The sequence below is a fragment of the Podarcis filfolensis genome (assembly GCF_964270895.1).
Source record: "Podarcis filfolensis genome assembly, chromosome: 10".
In the NCBI taxonomy this organism is placed as follows: Eukaryota; Metazoa; Chordata; class Lepidosauria; order Squamata; family Lacertidae; genus Podarcis; species Podarcis filfolensis.
Window position 1 is genome coordinate 32157616 of NC_139612.1, and position 16728 is coordinate 32174343.

At 40.7% G+C, this 16728-nt stretch overlaps 1 protein-coding gene across 1 annotated transcript in view; it reads left to right on the plus strand.

Annotated features, from left to right (window-relative positions):
• Nucleotides 1–16728, plus strand: part of LGR5 (leucine rich repeat containing G protein-coupled receptor 5) — an 81472-nt gene that overhangs the window by 34731 nt on the left and 30013 nt on the right. Inside the window, exons 2-4 of the mRNA XM_083574453.1 lie at nt 2229–2300; nt 9615–9686; nt 11864–11935. Coding sequence (XP_083430579.1) covers nt 2229–2300; nt 9615–9686; nt 11864–11935 — 216 coding nt within the window. The remainder of the gene's footprint in view (nt 1–2228; nt 2301–9614; nt 9687–11863; nt 11936–16728) is intronic.

Below are 16728 nucleotides of genomic sequence, written 5' to 3' on the forward strand. Positions count from 1 at the left end.
TCAATTACAAACCGTGAGTGGTTGTTTAGGCATTGGTTAAGACTATCTGTCCCCCCGCCTGGGGACAGAACTGACTTCCGGGCACCACCGAAAGCCAGTGTGGGAAAACAAGTCGGGGGAGAATTGGAGCTGAGTCACAGGCCCTCAATTCTCATCCGCATGCTCCCCGAAGGCTTGCCGGCCCTAGTCCCATTCCAGGGATTGGACGAAAAGATGGCAAGCCCCAGGATTCCTTTAACGGAATTCCCTTTCCGCAGCAACCATGGAGGGGCAGGCCCAGCCTATCCTAACCCCTCCTCCACCAATTTATAACCAATGCCTAACCGCAACCCTACAAGTTGTGATGATTTGCTACGCAGTAGGCAAAAACCACCCAGTTGGCCAATTTGCCAGATGGAAAAATTCCTACCAGGCCCCTGCTCGAAGGCAGACGACCCCATGACAGGCATAGCAAGGTCAACGCAGCAACCCCTTACTCTAGGGCGGGTGATCCATTGCACGCAACAAAGAGAAAGTCCCAAGCTGCGTGCAGAGTATTTAAACATTTTACCCCTCCCACCAATATTGGAACATAACTTTTTCCCCAGCAACCCAGCAAACCAGTCGTTGCCCCCTGGCCATCTTGGAGAACCTGCCTGGCAACAAAGGGGTGGCTCAGTAGACCCCACCGCAACACGTGCTCTCCATGAAGGAGAACACGCTTTGTAGCAATACTTATGCTACTAGTTAATGATTTTCCACTTCTTAATTTGGTCTTTTTTAAAAAAAAAAATAGTGTTGCTGATTGCAATGTTTTTATTCTTTATTGTTCATTTAACCGTTTTTTATTGGTTTTGATCTGTTGCGCACAGACTTGGTGGTTTGCAGAAAGGTGATATAGAAATATAATAAAATAAGTGAGGTATATAAGTGCAAAACGTGGTGCTGAGTAGAATGCTGCTGTTCAGGGTTCAAGCCAGTCAGCCATGCGTTGTTCTATACTCCATTCCATTCTCCCCTTCAATGGAGTATTTTCTGTTCTCCCCCCGCCCCCGAACCCCACTTCAAGCAATCAGTCAGCACTCCACAGCCACTGAGGATGCTCAGTCTTCACTGGACTGCTAGCTGGGGGGGGGGTCTCCCTTCACTTCTCCCCCCACCCATGAAAGATATCTCTCTCTCTCTCTCTCTCTCTCTCTCTCTCTCTCTCTCTCTCTCTCTCTGTGTGTGTGTGTGTGTGTGTTACTGTTGATGTTTCAAATTGCTTCAGGATGCTTTATGGGAAATGATTCATTAAAAAAATAAATAACATGTGCACAGGTCCATTTGCTTGGATAGCTCCCATTCCTATGGGGCTTGTGCAGGAAAGCCCCACAGTGGGCACAAACCTTTTTAACGTCTTCTATAGCACCCATGTATTTTAGTGGAGCCTTCCCAGTGAAGCCACGGTAATTACACTGTACTAGCATGAGGAGGAAACAGGCTTTTTAAAAGTATAATTAAGTGGAATACTGCATAAAAGTGAGGTTGATGTGACTTAGAAAAACCTGTTGGTTTCCTGTGCCAGGAACTACTGTGGAACCCCACCAGGAAGTGTGCTACAAGCAGGATCAGATTGCACCCTTGTTTTGTGGTTCATTTCACTTATTTAATGCAACTTGAGAATCTGCAAAGGGAGCCCATTAAAAAGAGAAATGTAGGGGGTGCTTGGGTTTTCTGTGAGTCAAAATATTTGCTATTATAGTATTACGGCAGTAATATAGGGCAAATTCCTTTGTTTTGCAATCTACAACTAACAAGAGTGAAATACAGGTTACTACATTGTTTTAAAGTACATTTAAATATTGTTTTATCATGTTGCAGTTTTTCTACCATAGGAATCAATTTTCCTGTAAGAAAGCAAGAAGCAACCTGATTGTGCCAACTATTTTAATTTCTTACTGTGGTGTATTGAAATCGGTAGCTTAATAATAAGAAAAGGCAACCAAAAGTATGTGGTAGTAGTTTTAAAAATTGTATTTAATAAACCACATCTGCTGTTTTAAAACTATTTGCTTCAAAGCCGTTCTACAGAAATTTGTGGGATCATCTGGAATAAATGGCTTAAATACTTCTGGTTAGTTCATCTGACTTTGAAAGGGACCTATTTTTGTTTGTTGTTTTGTTAATGTGCTACTTTAAAATGTACGAACATCTGTATACTGCAGTTATGTATCCTGTATTAAGACTCTGTCTCTTTCCTTCCTCAGCGATCTCAGTATGAACAACATCACTAGACTGTCCTCAAACTCGCTGCACAATCTCCGCTTCCTGGAAGAGCTGTACGTATCTTTGTATCCTTGACTGACATAGTTGAGAGAACATTCTTAGGCACCTCTCTGGGAACCAGATAATACAGCACAGAAAAAGCTGTGAGCTCTGACACGTTTGGCACATGCGGAAACACTTAGCTGGAAAAAAAAACACACCAATTGCTTGTGATTCTAGAAATAAACTTACCAAAAAAAAAAAAAAACCCACCCTAAACGAGTTACCACGAGGCTACAACTTTTCTAAGCAGAGACAGGGCTGTAGAAATTAATTTTTTTAAGGGTTGTTTAAAAGAGCCGGATTGCTATTTGGAAATAGTTAAGCAGCAGGATATTAAAAGTTTGAATACCAGCTCATGTTTATTAAAATAGTAAGTGAAGTTATAATCAAAACCAAAACCTGCTGTCTGGTTCTGCCTGTGTCAAGGACACTTGCATTCACATTTCATGGTACTAAGTCGTCTTGTTGTAATCACTTTTAATTACTGTTTCCTTACTCTTTAGCTTTTAGCATCCCTCAAGGCTGGCTATGAAACACAGAACCCTGCATAGCTTAATTTGTTCTATTTGGTGTTTTCTGGTTTTTTAAGAAAAAAACACTATTCTATAAAAACTAGTTAATCAAACACAGGATCGCAAGTGGAATGTTGATTAGCAGTGACGATGGCCAGCCAGAAGAGGAAACCACTCTATGCACATAAGACTTATATGTAACAAAGTGACCACAAAACTAAGAATTTGAAAATGCTTTGGATTTTCATTCTTCACATCAACAGTAACTCAGGGCACAGGTATCCTGGCGAGGTTCACTAAAAGCAAAGTGTTTGCACCTCTGCTTCTTCCCTCTGATACTCATTTGTGGCATCTAATTAGTGGCAAGCCGCAAAAACCCACATATTGTGGACAGCTGCAGTTTTGTTTATGCAAATCAATGTATCACTTCCTCTTCCTGAATACCCAGAGTTTACCTGACTTAGTAGTGTCATGCAATATGAGCTACTGTCTATAATCATGGGGGCAAGGGGGATCGTATCTAGGGATCTTGCTCCAAATGTGAGACCTGATCAGTTGATACTGGGATGGCCTCTATTCTCATTATAACACACTTTCTGTCTAGACAAGGGTCCAGACTTGCACTGGGATGCATAATGCTGCTTCGTGTGAGGAAGTCCTGATGGGCTCTGAATGCCCAATGCATTGTTCTGTTTTACAGTCTCGCCATCCAGTCTCCTACAACTGCCTATGACTGAGTGAATTACACAAACTATGTAGAACCTGCAGCCACTTGATTGCTTTTACATCTCTAAAGGAGAAAGCCAGAAGGCTGCTGGGGCTAGTTACAGCATCACTGAATAAGACATATCTAGTTTCCTTTCTAAGGCTGAAAAATTGGGCTTTGCAAACAAAAGCAGTGTGGGCAAAGCTCCAAGCAGTTTTTAGTACACTGCTCAACAACTTTACAGCAGGTGCCCTTAGTAGAATAATGCACAGATAAGTTCACTTGGGTTGTCTGTTTTGTTTCCCCTCTCCCTTTCAACAGAATGATTTGAGAATTAGTTTCGGGTGACAACCATTTTGCCAACCAAGTGACAAAGCTGCCTTAAAAGTTAGCTCTGTCTCAGTCACAGGTACAAACCAACAAACTAAGCCTCATGCTTTTTTTTAATGACAAATATGTGTGATTTCAGTTTTGTTAATCTGTTGGTGGGGGGCATTAGTGAGAACAATCTTTCCAGGACTATTCAGTAATTCCATAATGAAGTACAAAGGCACAGCACAAGTGTAAAAGAATGCAATTACAATTTTCAGAACAAAAATGCTAGCTTTTTAACAGTAGAGATCGAACAGTTATACTGTGCCTGAAGCAGTAGCATCAGATGGCATTTGCAGCCACTTAGGGAGGGCATTCAGCCTCTTGTGTGCCCATGCACACAGTTTTGCAGTTCCCTTCCACCTTTTATCCAGTATGGACATTAGCTGGTTGTTTTTCAGGGGGGCGAGTAGAAATCTTTTGCATGCCAGCTGGTTGGCTTTGCTGGCTGGTTTATTTCACCTGTTCTGTACTGGTTTTCCGGCAGATGTCCTTATCGGATGGTTGCTTTTAAATAGGTTAATTGGCAACATTAGCAGGTAGGTTCAGGAAGTTAATAAGCAGTTAAGGTTCAGTGACCACTCTTGGGTACCTTTAAAGGTGAAGGGAGTAGACGCAATACCTTTCAGAACCGTTGGACCTGCTGGCAGGGTAAAGATGTCCTTTGAAGCCAACCTGTAAAACTCGCTCGCAGTTGTGGTGCTCTGAGAGGGGGTGAAGCAGTACTTCCTCTATATTCACCTGGAAGGCGGGACTTAAGGAACAGAATAGATTAAATGCTACCTATTACCCCTGGCAGAATTGGCTCACTCAGTTTGTTACGTGCAGTTGGCACTATTTTTATAGGGTTTTTTTATACAAGTGTGGTGGGTAAGCAATATAAATTGCTATGGACAGCAAAAAATAAAAAATGTGCCAGTACTCTGTATCAGTGTATACCTATACACTGGAGGAGCCAGTGTGGTGTAGTGGTTAAGAGCAGTAGTCTCGTAATCTGGTGAACCGGGTTCGCGTCTCCGCTCCTCCACATGCAGCTGCTGGGTGACCTTGGGCCAGTCACACTTCTCTGAAGTCTCTCAGCCCCACTCACCTCACAGAGTGTTTGTTGTGGCGGAGGAAGGGAAAGGAGAAAGTTAGCTGCTTTGAGACTCCTTCGGGTAGTGATAAAGCGGGATATCAAATCCAAACTCTTCTTCTATATGGTCGCAAAACCTAGCAATACTAGAGGAGCATAATCTCTCACAAGTCATATCTGAATGAGGTGAGGCATATGAAAATGGCTGTTGTAGAGCAGATAAAAAATGTAGCCTTGCCATTGTTCCATGGAGAAGGATTGCCATGCCTGAGTAACTGTGTAGTGCAGTGATGTAAATAAACTTTGGAAAACAGGCAACATCAGAAAAATTGACTTATCTGACCACACCCTCCAGAGCAGAATTGGGGTATGTGTAGAGGGTTTCAGGGAGGAGGGGAAAGAAGGGGAAGTCCTGTCTCACCAGCTGAAGTCATTCTGCTGGTGTGCAGATACCACTGGAAGTTGGCCAGTTCATATTATAATCCTGTATAGAAAGGGACATGCAAAGTAAAGATTAGTTGTATTCAAAGTACAGTATAGTAGCTTGTATGATCAGACATGCATGCCTCCAGGTTGGCAAACAGCCAGTGACACATAATAAATTCCACCGTCACAAGACAGGATTGGTATGAAGTAAGAACTCCACAATATTAGTTAAAATAGAAAAGCCCTGCTCAGCAGAACACAGCATTTTAAAATCAATGTATTTTCTCATATAACTATATGGGTTAATAGCCAAAAAGTATTACTTTTCTTAGTTTCGTGCATGTGCTTTTTCTGACAGAGGATTATTCTAGCAACAATAACTATTATAAAAGCTAACTATTTTCAAAGCAATAATAAACTGGTTATCCAAATGCATTTGAATTCTCATGCATACGGCTGTTCAGACAGCTGTAACGTCTGACTCAGCCTCTTCAGTGGCCTGTCCTTTAGTTAATTTAACCAAGGTTCCTGTTTACAGTCCATTTGCTCCTCTGTTGTCTCAGACGAGATGCAGCCAAGCAAATAAAATGCAGGTTATGGTTTAGATTTCTGTCGTGTTGCTTATTTAAAAATGGAAGCATTGCTTCAGTTTGGACATACGCTGAAGCATTCATAGCAATAGTTTTCCGCTGCTGCTACTATAGCACTTTGGGGAACACTGTTGCCACTACCCAACCATTAAAAATCAATAGAATTTATTATATTTTCAACTTGTAGAAGTTGTGTTAGTCAGAGTGGCTATCTTGATTATACAAAAATTGAGGCAACTTGGAAATTTGCATGGTTTTGAAATTGCGTTTATTGTTTGTTTCATAAAATTTATACACCGCTTGATTAAAAAAATTAGTGTGGTTTACAAAAAGGTAAAACAATTAAAAAATTAAAAATACAACCCTACTGTTAAGCACACATAAGTTAAAATACTAAAACATATTAAAATTCCCTCAACTTCCTAAGCATATGGGTAGGCTTGTTGAAAACAAGAATCTTTTTAGCATGTGCAGAAAAGAATACAGTGAAGGCACCTGCTTGATCTCAATGGGCAGGGAGTTCCAAAGTTCAGGTGCTGTCACACTAAACAATTGAGTTCTTACAAATGTGGAACTGGTATTATGTGGCACCTATAGTGGTGCCAATTACACTGATTGATGCAGTCAAGTGAGCGCATGTGGGGTAAAGCAACCTCGTAGGTAAACTGGTCCCAAGTTGTTAAGGGCTTTATATGCCAATAGTAAATACCTTGAGCTTGGCCCGGTAGCAAATCTGTGCAGATCTCTGAGCACAGGTGTTATATGCTTGCAAGGGCTCACTTCCACCAGTTGTTCTGCAGCATACATTTATGATGGTTGTATGTGTTTGGGTTGGGTTTTTTTAAATAAATCTGCAAACAGCCCTGTACCCTGAAAGGTACGTTAGAAATGGGTTTGTCTACTTATAGAGTAATTCACACTGATATCAGTGTGTTATAAGAAAAAACTGCTCCTTTTCCTTTATGGGGTACCCAAGAGCCCATATAAAATCCTTATGTAGGTTCTCTATCGGTAGGAGAAAATAACAGAAGCCAACCAGAAAATATTGAGAGGCAAAGCAGCTAGTAAGTCTGATATTTACTAAACTGTTGCAACAGGGTGCTCACCCCACCCCACCATGCAGGAGGGAGGAGGAACCCAGAACAATGGTGTGCAAGCCTTTATACAGTGGTACCTCGGGTTAAGTACTTAATTCGTTCCGGAGGTCTGTTCTTAACCTGAAGCACCACTTTAGCTAATGGGGCCTCCTGCTGCCGCCGTGCCACCGGAGCACGATTTCTGTTCTCATCCTGAAGCAAAGTTCTTAACCCGAGGTACTATTTCTGGGTTAGCGGAGTCTGTAACCTGAAGCATATGTAACCTCAAGCGTATGTAGCCCGAGGTACCACTGTATAGATTTTCGAAATTGCCAACCTATAGCGAAAAGGCCACCCCACAATACATCATACATACATCACAGAAGGGGCGGTCTACAGCAGAATCCTGTCTGGCAGGAAACCTGTTAATGGGTTTACCTGGACAGCCTGGCCATTCTTTTGTGATGATAAATACTTAATTCCTGAGTCCAGGTCACAGGCTCACCCTATTCATACCCAATTGTGCCCATAATGCAGGATTTGTGAGCACAGAGACAATGGGGAGGCTTTTCCCATTTCCATCCAGACTGCAGAGGAATATTTGAGGTCACTGAAGAGTCAAAATGGCTTTAGGACTGTTTTCCTGTACTGTTTCAGATACATGGTTTATATATGTATGTATGTGTTTGCTTGGTACATTTATGAACATTTATTTTATATCTTAGACCTTGTAATTCTCATAGCAGTGGGAACTTGCTTCTGAGTAAATATGCTTTGATTTTATTGAAAGTCGATTAAATCATGAGATTTGAAACCTAAGGCAGTGAGAAGTACAGGCAATCCTGGCTGTTCCAAGGAGAACCTCAACTACAGCCCAAACCATGAACAAGTTCAATGGCAGTCTTTCATTCATTTTTTCGCTATACCAGATGGGTAGCAGCAATTTAAAATAAAATAATGACCACATAAAACCAGGCCAACCCATGGTTGAAACTTTTTTTTGTCCCACTGACACAAATTATACTAAAGTGAATAATGCGTGGAATAACATTGGTGTTAACTTTTCTGGACTACCGTAGACCAAAATTCTCTGAACATTCACAAAAATCAATAAAACACACAGATGTAGTTCGATAGTTATAAATACAGATCTCATAAAAACACAGAATCTGGAATACAAAGTATCTTACACCCCTCCCCCAAACCAGATCAGCCTTTGCTATTTGTTTGTTTGTTTGTTTTTAAGGGAAAGCAATTTGGATGCACATTTAAATGCACCAAAGCAAATAATTCAAATTAAAAGGGCTGGCTGAATTAAAAGGTCTTTACCTGGTAGAAAAAATGGTCATAATGTGGGTGCACCACATCAGTGGCGTAGCGTGGGGGGTGCAGGGGGGGCCGGCCGCACCGGGCGCAACATCTGGGGGTTAGGGTTAGGGGGCGCAAATCCACGGGTTAGGGGGCGCAAATCCACGGGTTAGGGGGCGCAAATTGCTTGCCTTGCCCCGGGTGCTGACAACCCATGCTACGCCACTGCACCACATTGCATCAGCTAGTGGGGGGTGGGGGTGATCCTGCTTAGTGCTGGAGGCTGTCTTCAGGTGCTTAAGGTGCTTTTCAAAACCACTGTTTGAAACAGCCCATGCTTCTCCTTTAAGAGAGCAGGTGAGAAGTGCCTCTTCCTTGCTATCCCGCTACCGTCAGTGATGTACAGTGGTACCTCGGGTTACATACGCTTCAGGTTACATACACTTCCGGTTACAGACTCCGCTAACCCAGAAATATTACCTCGGGTTAAGAACTTTGCTTCAGGATGAGAACAGAAATCGTGCAGCAGCAGCGCAGTGGCAGCAGGAGGCCCCATTAGCTAAAGTGGTGCTTCAGGTTAAGAACAGTTTCAGGTTAAGAACGGACCTCCGGAACGAATTAAGTTCTTAACTCGAGGTACCACTGTATTTGAAATGAAAGTTGACATAACATTTTCAAATTCCTCTGATACTCTGCTCAGGTTGACATCAGCAGTTAACATTATTTTAAGAAGCACATATGTAACACAGAAAGGCAAATCATCAGCAGCTCATTTCCACATGTAATTTCTATCCATTCACGACCGGTCGGCTTTTTAAAGCACAACACTGAAGGAACGTGCACCATTTTTGTAACCATGTGCTCTCTTGTAGCTAATGAAGCTTGGCAATTTATCTGTGTGCTTTCTATGTCTGCTGGGGAAAATTCATGTCTACTGGGGCAAATGTAAAGTTATGAAAATAGTAGCCAATCTGCATTCTGTAATTTTGCATTGTTTGCTACTGAAGCAGAACAGGTTGGACAATTAGGCGTGCACTGTAAGCCAGGTTTATTGAAGCAAATGCATTTGTACAGCTGACGGTAAATGGACTGTGTATTTACGAAATGTTTCACACGGAATGTTAATGATGACAAAATTAGGATCTTCAACAACTCCTTCTAGCCCTGGTGCTTCCAATATAACTGTCTTGTGTATTTTAACATCCAAATTAATTCCATATAAATAAAATCTATTTATCTTTTTTTGTTCTAACCCTGCAGACGTCTGGCAGGAAATGGGCTGACACACATCCCCAAAGGAGCATTTTCTGGGCTTTTCAGCCTTAAAGTACTGTAAGTAAACCAACATTTCTTTGTGGTTTGTTTAAAAGATCTCAGGGCCTAATACTAAAGCAACACTTTAAGTGAATTGTTCATTTTGATCAGAGTATGACCAGGAAAAGATGGTTGATGCTTTTAGAAAAATAAGGCATTTGCTTCATTGTATTAAACCTTGAAACTTTGAAAGATGAGTGATGTCCCAGAATGAGTTCACTCATAAAGTTAATGTCTCTGTATAATATCAAATAAAGATCTAATTTTGTAATTTAACTTCCTGCAGAAGGGCAGGTTTTAGTTCTCAAAGTTCAGAGACATTTCTAATAAGGATGGAAAAAAAGAGGTCACTTTTATTTCTGTTTATATGGGTGGGAAGATGGACAAAATGAGTAGATTAATTACTTCAAACATCATAGTATTTAATAAACGTTACGCCCATATCTTATGTTATTTCATGGTAGATGTCGTCAGTTAAGGATAAACCTAACTGTTAACAAACTTAACTTTGTTAAACTGTGAAGTACATTCCAAGCAGGTCTTTATGAAACCAAGCAGATTTCAGCTTTTTGCTGAAACACATTCCTTTTGAGAAGTGGAGTACCTTATCCATGATTGCACCCATTGTGTGGAATCATCTTCCTTCTGAAGTTAAGCAGCACTGCCTTTGACTATATTCTTACACCTCCTTGAAACATACTTATTTAGCAAGGCCTCTGCAGATGTGTAGTTCCAGTTTTCGTTCTTATTTTTCTGGATTGTTTTTTTCTAAGCTGCATTTTATTCTCTGTGTTGTTATGTTTTTGTTAAGTATTTAATATTTATTAGATTTCTATACCGCCCTTCATCCGAGGATCACAGGGCAGTTTACAATATAAAAACACAAAAATACATGCTATAGTAACAAACAAAAACAATAACCCTACACACATAACACAGTTCAAAGGCCATATATTGTTTAGTTAGCCAAAGGCCTGGGAGTGTTTTCACCTGGTGCCTAAATATATGTAATGTAGATGGCACAGGGCTTCAGATGATGATCACAGGGTTCAGGTAAGTTAATATGGGGGGAGATGGTCCTTAAGGTATTGTGGTCCTCAGCCATTTAAGGCTTTATAGGTCAAGACCAGCTCTTTGAATTGGGTCCAGAAACTAATTGGCAGCCAGTGTGTTCAAGCCAGGATTGGCATTAAGTGCTCAAACCATCTTGCTCTGGTGATGAAAGTGGCCACTGAATTGTGCACTGTCTTCAAGGGCAGCACCATGTATAATGCATTGCAGTGATTTAACCTAGAGATTATCAGAGCATAGACAACAAAAGTCAGGCTATTCCTGTCCAGGTAGGGGTGCTGCTGGGCCACTAGCCAAAGCTGATGGAAGGTACTCTGCACCACCAAGGCCTCAAGTGACAGCAAAGGATCTAAAAGTAACCCCCAAGCTGCATACCTGCTCCCTCAGAGGGAAGGTAAGCCCATCAAGAGCCTCAGTCTTATCCGGATAAGCTTCAGTTTGTTGGCTCTCATCCAGTCCATTGCAGAGACAAGACAAGTGCCTCACCTGCGGATGTAAAGGAGAAGTAGAGCTGGGTGTCATCAGCATATTGCTGACAATCTACTCCAAAATTCCAGGTGACCCCGCTCAGTGGTTTCATGTAGCATAGGGAATAAAGCAGAACTGTGAAGAACCCCACATTGAAGACTCCACAGGGCAGAAGAGCGCTCCTCAAGTATCACCTTCTGAAAACAACCATCCAAGTGGGACTGGAACCACTCATCCACAATATGGACAGCTCTTTAAATGACGAGAAGAGGCACACACTTACATTTTATTAATTTATCTCATTAATATCCTACCTTCCTCCATGTATTTCTCTCTCCTACCCATTTTATCCTAACAACAACCCTGTGAGATAGTTTAGGCTAAGAGAGAGTCTTCCAGCTATCCCCACTATGCTACTCTGGCTCTCAAATTATACAAAGTTTTGGTTTTATCTCTAAACCTTGGTTTCAAAATATTGGTAACTAGCAGGTGGTACACTCTGTTTTGGAGACCAGATCTCACACCCATGTTACTAACCATTTTCCTTCGGGGGGGGGGGGGTTATACCAGTGTAAGATACTAAACACTGGCTTTGGTTTGTAGGCTAAAATTGTTTAACTCACTCTCTCTGTCTCTCTCTCTCTCTCCAAACACAGAATGCTTCAGAATAATTTGCTAAAGCAAGTTCCTGCTGAAGCACTCCAGAACCTGCACTCTCTCCAGTCTCTGTAAGTATATGCATATACCCTATAATACACTACATGGTTGTTAATGGTGATTATGCCAAAGTACGTCATTGTATAACCTCTGCTTCCATTAATTATAAAAAATAGCATAATCTGAAGTACAAAGTGACACTAGATGGCAGAAATAAGAGTGTACAAATGAAGCACAAGATCACAACTTTTTTCAAAGTATAATTCTTACTGCTTAAACAAAAAAATAGTTGAATAAGGAATTGCTTCCTTGAGCGTTCTGGTCTCTCTTTCAGATAGAACAGATTCAGATGTACTAATGCCCTCCAATGAGAGTGTCCCCTTTAATATATATTAAAATAATAAATATACAATTAGTATTTTATGCCACAAAGGCATAATCTCTCTTCCTCTTGTGTTTCAAAGCCTGCAGAACAAGGGTTGAGCAATGTATTGCACCTGTGTGTCAACTTAGAATTCTGTCTGATCCAATATTTTACTTTAAATGAAAGTAAGCCTACAGTCCACATGATTGCTGAAATAAATCTCACAAACGAGACTACAGCATAAATGCATTTCAAAAAGAAACTTTCATTTCAATTTTAGTGATTTTTAATTCTGTGCATCAGTGTTGCTTCCTCCAACAACCTAAATAGTAAGTGTTTATATATATGATAAGCCATATAAACAAAGGGTTCTTTGTGGTGTTGAAAGAGAGTTGAATTTTCAACAGAGTTTCTAAATAAAGTATCTCGCTATCTCTCGTTCTTTGTTGCAAATGCCTTTCTAGAAGATAGAAAAGAGGAGGCGAAGGAGAAAGAAGGAGAGAAAATTGAGAGGTTGTGTTGACTGTGTAAGGGTGTTTGGTGACAAAATTAAAATAAAAAGAGAATGAGAGTGGTCAGTAGGAACTTTAAACAGCTGTGGAGCAGACAGCAGATAGGAATGATAAGTACCGTACATGTACAGAGCAGGCTGCTATCAGTTGAAAGAGGATCGTTGGCAAATGTGACCTCTTTGAGGAAAAGAAAACCAGGATTATTTTGTTTCTTCCAAATGAGTTAGTGCCCGTCTGATAAAGGTGTGCATAGATTTAGTTTCTCGTTTCATACAACCTAGTAATTTTCTATCCATAAGGTGATTTGCGTCTTGGTTTCCGATTTACAATGAGGATTCTTTTGAAACTATTCAAAACCGGGAAACCTCTTTTTTTTATAAAAAAAGGAGTTGAAAGCTTTAAAAGCCAACTAGGAGCTTCTACAAAATGGGAGCTTTCTTTTAAGGTATGACATGGTTTAGAAGTTAGTTCATTCGAAGGTGTTTTATTTGAATTCTGAGGGCTTTGTCCCATTTTGCTCATGTGCCCATCTTATTGCTTGTCTACAGGTTACCCAGAATTGTACAGCTATGCCTATTCTTCCATCTAGCACAAATAGAGCCATCCCCGCCCTGAAAAGACACATTCTATTCCCAAATGCAGAATTAATTTACTAGATCACCATGGGGCAAACAGGTTTTCTTCCCATCCCCACAAATCCTTTTACCAGTGTCTGAGAGGATGATGGCATTTTGGACTAAGATGAGTAGCATAAGTAGCCTATTCTTTTAAACCACCAGGCATTTATGACCTAGATATTAATGGGCAGTGCTTATTTAGATCAGGGGTAGGGAACGTTTCCTGGCTGGCGGGTCTCATCCTGTGTTCCCTGCCCCCAGTGGGCCACTTTGACAGGTGGATAAAGCCTATAAAACAGAATTTGCATGAAGGTACTGATTTTTTAAATATCTCTTGGGAACATGGGAAGCTACCTTACACCACGTTTGACCATTGGTCCATCTAACTTAGTAGTGTCTGTCTGGCAGCATCTCCCCAGGGCTTCATGCTGGTTTCCCTTGCAGCCCTCCCTGGGCAGGCGTGGAACTGAACCTGAGGACCTCTGAATGCAAAGCAGATGGTCTGCTCTATGGACCTTCCCCATAATGAACATAGATCTTAAACAAACCATTTTAATGTTTAACATTACATTTCATTTTGCATACAAATTCAGTCTGTAGCCTCTGCTCCAGCCACGGGCTGCAATGAGATTCTAAACGAGGCAAGGTGGGTCGAGTTGTCAAGTTCTGTTCCTCCTTCACTTGAAAGCCCTCTACTAACTGCATCCTTATTCTGATTTGTATATATCTTCCTCTGCAAGTGCTGAAATGCTGGGACTGCCTGCCCCACAACATTTAGCAACACTGGGTTCCCAAATGTGACACTAGCTTCCCATGGGTGCAAGCCCATCTCTTCATTGCCCATCCTGACTTTGCTTGTAGCAGCCATGAGAATCTATTGACCTGTATAGATGGTATATTACACCGGTGAAGCTAGCCAAACTCTATAAGGTAGATAATAAATGCTGAAAATGTAAGGAAAAAGAAGGTACCTTTTATCATATGTGGTGGGATTGTAAGAAAGTGAAATGCTTCTGGGATATGATATATAATGAAATTAAGAAAATGTTGAAATATACATATACTAAAAAAACGGAAGCTTTTCTGCTGGGAATTGTAGGTAACATTAACAGACAAGATACTAAGTTTTTCCTATATGCAACAACTGCAGCAAGAATTTTATTAGCACAGAAGTGGAAACAAGAGGAATTACCGACAAAGGAAGAATGGCAACTGAAGTTAATGGAGTATGCGGAACTGGCCAAAATGACGGGAAGAATCCGAGAACAGCGGGACCAGAAGTTCATCAAGGACTGGACTAAATTTGTAAATTATTTGAAAGACAATTGTAGTCAATCAAACACGTTGGTAGGATTGCAAGAAGCTTTGTAAGGAAAGGTATAAAAATCACTGTAGAGAAGAATAAGAAAATATGATGCTTTGATGTTTTTGATTTTAAAGCAATGGTTAAGTAGTGAAAATGCAGAAATTTGAAATGAAAGATAGAAAATCACAAGGAAGGTTTGAAGGAAGTCATGGCTCTAAAAATCCAAAATGTATAATATAAGAGGAGAGATTGTAATGGAAAGCATTATTGTAAAATTAATAAAAATGATATGGCAAAAAAGAGAGAATCTATTGACCAGCTGCTGCAGCAGCAGCAGATAATACGGCTGGCCTCTTAGTTCATGAGCTGCTTGAAGTTGCATCCTGCTAAAAAGGAGCACTGTGCATTAGGGATGCTTGATGCCCCATGTGCCAGAGAGGAAACAGCTGGGATCCTGAAACTGTGTCTGGAAGCAGCTGCAGATGCGGTTTTCTGACCCACAACCAGGGGATAGACCCAGAAGAAATATGAGAGCCCCAGAAAGACTAAACCTGTGAATTAATCGAAATCGACTGTGAACTGTGTAAAAAAAATCCCAAGGCTCAGGAACTGGGCTGTTTGATTTACTCAAGAGGAAGAATTCTGAGGAAACTTCTAAGCAGTCTGTGGTCTCAGCTACACAGCTGCAAATAAAATGTTTTAAGTGTGTTGTAAAGTGCATTATACAAATGTGACACTAGATGGTAATGGTGAGCTATGGCAAATTCAATATATTTTTCAAGAAGCATTTTCAGAACATTTTTTATATATGTCTAGATTCCACCTGTGTGTTTGGAGGCAGACTGGTGTTCATGCTCTTTGGACTGTGGGGTAATTTACAAAAAGACTCTTCCTGCGAGCTCAACAATGATTTTGAAATGAGTTCAATATTTGTGAATTCTGATGGAACATATGCCTATGTATTTAGCTGTCCACATGGAACTCTTCCTCACAGGTAACAACAGTGTTATTCAATCAGGAATGTGAGAGACATCCAGAATTATGTGTACAGTGGTACTTTGGTTCCCGAGCTTAATCTGTTATGGGAGTCCATTCAACTCCCAAAATGGTTCAAAAACCAAGGTGTGGCTTCCGATTGGCTGCAGGACCTTCCTGCATTCAAGCAGAAGCTGCGTTGGACTTTCAGCTTCCAAAAAAATGTTGGCAAACCAGAACACTACTTCCAGGTTTGCAGCATTCAAGAGCTGATTTGTTTGGGAGTCAAGCCGTTCGAGAACCAAGGTACCACTGTATCATGGAAAACACTGCTTTTAGTTCTGCCACTTTATCTACTCCTCTGGTTCTTAGTGCGTGCCTAAACAAAACTATATTCGACTTCACTGAGCAGACTGTTGCATATGAAAGTTCAACACTATAGAGCATTTGATTTATCCTCAAACTGCAACAGACTAATAAGGCTATTTCCTGGAGTATTTTCCTTGTGATTCATGGTGGATTTTTTTTCTAGTGTCACATGCACATGTGCAGATTTTGTATAGCATCTCTTTAAAAATTCACAAATAATATGAAAGGTTTTTTAAAAACCACCTATGAAGGTGATCATGAGGAAATCCTGCCTATACATCTCTTTGGAATACCCCAAACTGACATCTAGGCCGTAGATGAAAGCTAAGAATAGCCTCTGAGCATCTTTAGTTCTCATTCATTACTTCCTCCTTCAATGCCCTTTATGGCTTCTCAGATCCTGCATTTGTATTTTCTCTGAGGTGAATGTACTTCATGGCTGTGGCCCAGAAAGTGCACTGTAGTAGCATAAGGAATCAGTATTTTATTCCTAGCTATAACGAGAATAAATGAGAAAGACTGATTGTCATAACTCTTAAAGTATAATATTTTCTACATAAGCTGCAGAGCATATGGCCAGAGCACGCACAATTTGTTATTAAAAGCGACACTAGGTTGCATTCCTTATGCTTCGTGAATTCTCCTTGAAAGATTTGGACATTTTAAGTGAGTTCATGATCAATTTCATGTTATATTCTTCCTTATATGCTATCTATAGTAG